The sequence below is a fragment of the Dipodomys ordii genome, unplaced genomic scaffold (assembly GCF_000151885.1).
Source record: "Dipodomys ordii isolate 6190 unplaced genomic scaffold, Dord_2.0 Scaffold13615, whole genome shotgun sequence".
NCBI classification, from domain to species: domain Eukaryota; kingdom Metazoa; phylum Chordata; class Mammalia; order Rodentia; family Heteromyidae; genus Dipodomys; species Dipodomys ordii.
This window is the reverse complement of record NW_012280827.1, coordinates 1-4,665: the sequence shown is the minus strand read 5'-3', so window position 1 is coordinate 4,665 and position 4,665 is coordinate 1. Positions and strand designations below refer to the sequence as shown.

Here is a 4,665-nt window from a genome sequence, read left to right as displayed (position 1 = left end):
AAAAAGAAAGATCTAAGGATCAAGGGTTTGAAGCCAGCCTGGACAGGAAAGTCCATGAGACTGTTATTTCTAAGTAATCACCAAAAAGCTGGAAGTGGAGCTGTGGCTGAAGTGGTAGAGTGCCCGCCTTGAGCAAAATAAGCTCAGGGACAGTACCCAGGCCCTGAGTTTAAGCATATGCACGCGCGCACGCGCACACACACACACAAAAGTCAATAAATACGAGCAGGTAATGTGGCATGATTTCCTTTTACACTTAAAAAGCCTTTGAGGGTTTGCATATGAAGGGCTGAGGGGATATCCCAATACTAGAAGATATTAAATGATGCACCCTTGGGTGCTGTGGGAAAGAAATGAGGGCGCAGGAGACAGGGTAAGCCTTAATGGGACACAACAGGAGGGTCTCAAAGCTTGTTTTATGCCGGTGAAGTTCTGGCAGCTAGGTTGAGGATGGGCGTTAGGAAGGAATGAGAAAGCTAGAAGATCTGAAAAGACCCAGGTAAAGAGGTGGAGAGTCAGGTAAGAACTCAGGAGATCGGCACAACCAGGAAGGACCTGCCTTCGGCAGCTAGGACAAGGGCCAGACTAGATGTTCCTCCAGGGGTGCCAGGAAGAGCTCAGCAGTGAGCTGGGTCGGAAAAGGAGATCGTGTTTGCCTGTGTTTTCAATCAGAAGTAGAGCTCAATATAGAGCAATGAGGTATAAGAAACCCTGGGCCCAGCTGGGCGCTGGTGGCTCATACCTATTATTCTAGCTACTCAGGAGGCTGAGATCTGAGGATTGCGGTTCAAAGCCAGCCTGGGCAGGAAGAGTCCATGAGACTCTTATCTCCAATAAACTACGCAGAAAACCAGAAGTGTGGCGCTGTGGCTCAAGTGGTAGAGCACTTGCCTTGACCTGAAGAGCTGAGGGACAGCGCCCAGGCCTAGAGTTCAAGTCCCACAACTGACGAAAGAAAGAAAAATAAACCCTGGGCCCAGCAGTGAGGAGGGAAATGGTGTGGGGTGGGGGTTGGTGGGAATAGGAATAGAGAAAGCTTAGTTTACCCTGGGAAGGAATTTCAGCAGCACTTGACAACAAGTCTTAGTGGTTTGGGGTGAGGCTTATACCTGGATAAAAGCTAGTTGAGTGATCTTAAGCAAGCGGCTTTGTTTCTAAATCTTCCTCTTCTTTTTTGAATACTGGAGATCATTAAACGTGTCTACCTGGGAAGGAAGTGGTGAGGAGCGAGACTGTGTGTGTGTGTGCGTGTGTGTGTGTGTGTGTGTGTGTGTGCAATGCTGGGCACGGCGCCCAGCTTGGAGCAAGCACTCGCTGAAAGGGAGCGGTCGGTCTCTTCCCCAGGGCAGAGCTGCCCTGGTGGATTCTATCAGTGGCAGGGCTCCAGAGTTGAGCGACGAGTTCTAGCACCACTGAGACCGTATGCCAGTGGTTAAGCACTAGCTTAAGGACAGGTTAAGGACAAGAATAGAGCTTGGGGGAGGCAGGATTTGCCTTTAAGCCTAGGAGGAAGTAGGAACCTCAGATCTCAGAGAGGGAGAAAGGGAGACTTGAAAACAGGGAAATGGCTAGATCATAGAGACCCAGGAACCTGTAGCCCATGGAATCTGGGGTATAGCTGTGACCAGATAGACAAGAAAAGGGCAGGGGGGTCCAAGAAGATACTCCTGGCAACAGTCATGGGAAAGTTAGATATTAAGTAATATGCCCATAGGTGCTGTAGGAGGCACTGGCAGAGACAGTCTGGTCTCCTGCCAAGAAATACAGGTGGGTGTTTACCTCCAGAGTTCATGCTTGCCGGGCACCGGTAGCTCACGCCTGTCATCCTAGCTACTCAGGAGGCTGAGCTCTGAGGATCGTGGTTCAAAGCCAGCCCCAGGCAGGAAAAGTCCGTGAGACTCTGATCTCCAATAAACCACTCAGAAAACCTGCAAGTGGCGCTGTGGCTCAAGTGGTAGAGCCCTCACCTTGAGCTGAAGAGTTGAGGGACAGCCCTGAGCCACAGTGGGTCAAAGTCCACCAAGGATAGGTCATTAACATTCACCCCTTTTGTTGCTATCCTCAGAGATCCCCGGCCTTAGCAGATGAAGCCAGGAAGATGGAAGATGTCAAGTCTAGAGGCTCCCTGCTGGAGTTCATTAAACGTAACTATCCAGCCCAGCAGACCTGCTGGGGGGGCGGGGGGGACTGGCTCTGAGGAGAGGAGGTGGTCAAGTGTGCAAGAAGTCTGGCCCAGGGCTGGGAATTTGGCTCAGTGGTAGAGCGCTTGCCTTGCATGCCTGAGGCCCTGGGTTCGATTCCTCAGCACCACATAAGCAAAAAGAAAAAAGCCAGAAGTGGCGCTGTGGCTCAAGTGGTAGAGTGCTCGCCTTGAGCTGAAGAGCTGAGGGACAGCGCCCAGGCCCAGAGTTCAGGCCCCACAACCGGACCCAAAAAAAAAAAAAAGAAGAAGTCTGGCCCGATCTCCTGGGGGAGAGAGGTGGCTGTGGCTTAGAACTGCAATCCCAGTGACTTTCTCACAGGTATCAGGAGACTCAGTTCAAGCAGTCGATCCTCACCCCCCCCCCCGCCATGATCTAGCCCTCCTCTCTTTCTCCCATCTCTTCGTGGGTGTGGAAGCAGAAGTCACGAGAGGAGACTGCTTCCAGCATCGGTTCTATTTTCATCTCTCCGCCACCAGATTTCTCAGTGACATCCTTGTTCCCATCAGCCCACTGGTCCATGGAGTGGGGGTGTTCCCCGTGTTTCGTGGAGGGGTGGGGGGGAGGCACCCTGGACTGGCTGCTCGTACATCATGGTGCCTTGGATTCAGCTCTGGGGAAAAGGCACACAGGTGGCGAGGAGGCGGTAGAGTGGTGGACCGTCCTGAGATAGTTTTTTTTTGGGGGGGGAGGGGAGGGAAGGGAACCCCCAAGACCTGGCTCCTGACAGCCGTCTCCGCTTTGTAGGGTTCCCTCACATCTTCCTGAGGCTCCTGATGAACCCCCTGTTCATGCTGGTGGTCCTGGCTCAATGCTGCTTCTCTTCTGTCATCGCCGGCCTCTCTACGTTCCTCAACAAGTTCCTGGAGAAGCAATACGGAGCTTCCGCAGCCTATGCCAACTTCCTCATCGGTACTTCCAGCACGAGCCGGGTGGATCGACCTAAAGGAAAGGAGGGAATGGGCCCTCTGCCGTCCATCCGGGGAGAGCCAAAGGCCAGACCAGATACACAACAGGAGAGACAGGGGGGCTTGCCCGGGAGAAAGAATGTTAAGGACATCTCCCCCCCCCCCCCGCCATCTCCCCGGTTGGCATTCTAGAATGTTCTTGGCAGGTTGCTGAGAACGCTTGCTGCTCCATTCGGGGAGTGGGTGGAGGCCCCGGGGCTACCTCCTTCCTCCCCATCAAGAGACTGGAAGTCTGGGATACCTCACCAGAACCAAGCGAAGATGGAATTGAGGTTGGGTGGGAGGGTGTGGGAGTAAACGCGGTGCCTCCTGGGTATTTTCCTGCGTCTGAATACCTTTGCTTTGGTAAGAGGATGTGTGTCCGGTGACTCCAGCCCTGCTGTACTTCGGGTCTCTCTGAAGAGCTTTACTGAGTGCAGATGCTCAGCCCCATGCAGGGAAACGAATCCAGAATCCACAGGGAACAGAGGTGGTTTCAGTATCTTATTTGATTTATTTATTTTTTTGTCGGCCTTGGGGCTTGAACTCAAGGACTGGGCGCTGTCCCTGAGCTCTTCAGTGGAAGGCTGGCACTCTACCATTTGAGCCACAGTGCCACTTCCCATTCTCTGAATGGCTCATTGGAGATAAGAGTCTCATGGACTTTCCTGTCCCAGGCTGGCTTTGAGCCATGATCCTCAGATCTCAGCCTCCTGAGTAGCTAGGATGACAGGTGAGAGTCACTGGTGCCCAGCTATTTTATTTTATAAAGCCAGGGGCATGATCCACCAAGCTTCCAAGTGAATTATCAGGCCCAGCCCTCAGGTGAATTCAACCCTGTGGTCTCCACAAGGTGGTTAGGGTATCCAGAGCATGAGATTTGTGGGTGACATTTTTTGTGTGTGGCCACAGTCTATCATGAACCCCTCTGGTCTTCAGTCTCTGAACTAGCTGGTCAGAAGCCATCAGACCTTCTATTACAGGAATCAGGGTGGGACCTGGTAAGGAAAAATGAAGGTACTACTTCTAAAAATCCTCTCAGGAAGATAATTCTGGAAAGCCAGGTCCTAAGGCTCACGCCTGTAATCCTCACACCACGCCCCTCAGAACACTGATACCTGAAAGATCACAGTTTAAAGGTAGCCTGAGTAGACAAAAAAAAAAAGTTAGAAGTTATGGAATAGTTTAAGAAGCAGCATACCAGCCTTGAACAGAAAAAGCTAAGCAAGAGCATGAGATCCTGAGTTCAAGTCCTAATACTATCATTAAAAAAAGAGACAGAGTAGCTCTCAAAAGTGCCTAGCCAATAGTAAGCAGTCAACTAATTTCAATGAATTAATTCTGTATAGTTACAAGTAAAACTGAACATATCCAGGGTTCAGGATGTAATGTGCCCTTCTTTTTTTTGTTGTTGTTTTGTTTTGTTTTTGGGTCTGGTCGTGGGGCCTGAACTCTGGGCCTGGGCGCTGTCCCTCAGCTCTTCAGCTCAAGGCTAGCGCTCTACCACTTGAGCCACA

At 51.4% G+C, this 4,665-nt stretch overlaps 1 protein-coding gene across 1 annotated transcript; it reads left to right on the top strand.

Annotated features, from left to right (window-relative positions):
- Positions 1-1,977: 1,977 nt before the first annotated feature.
- LOC106002552 (solute carrier organic anion transporter family member 2A1-like) lies at positions 1,978-3,301 on the top strand. Its single transcript, XM_013037414.1, has 2 exons — positions 1,978-2,144; positions 2,949-3,301. The coding sequence occupies exons 1-2, from the start codon at positions 2,099-2,101 to the stop codon at positions 3,299-3,301; spliced, it is 399 nt and encodes a 132-aa protein (XP_012892868.1). The 5' UTR covers positions 1,978-2,098.
- Positions 3,302-4,665: the final 1,364 nt, after the last annotated feature.

What these genes read in the sequence shown, in the direction of transcription:
- LOC106002552 (XM_013037414.1), top strand. Translation starts at nt 2,099, where the DNA reads ATGGAAGATGTCAAGTCTAGAGGCTCCCTGCTGGAGTTCATTAAAC. An exon ending in CCTGCTGGAGTTCATTAAAC is followed by an intron (nt 2,145 to 2,948) that starts GTAACTATCCAG and finishes TCCGCTTTGTAG; the next exon opens with GGTTCCCTCACATCTTCCTG.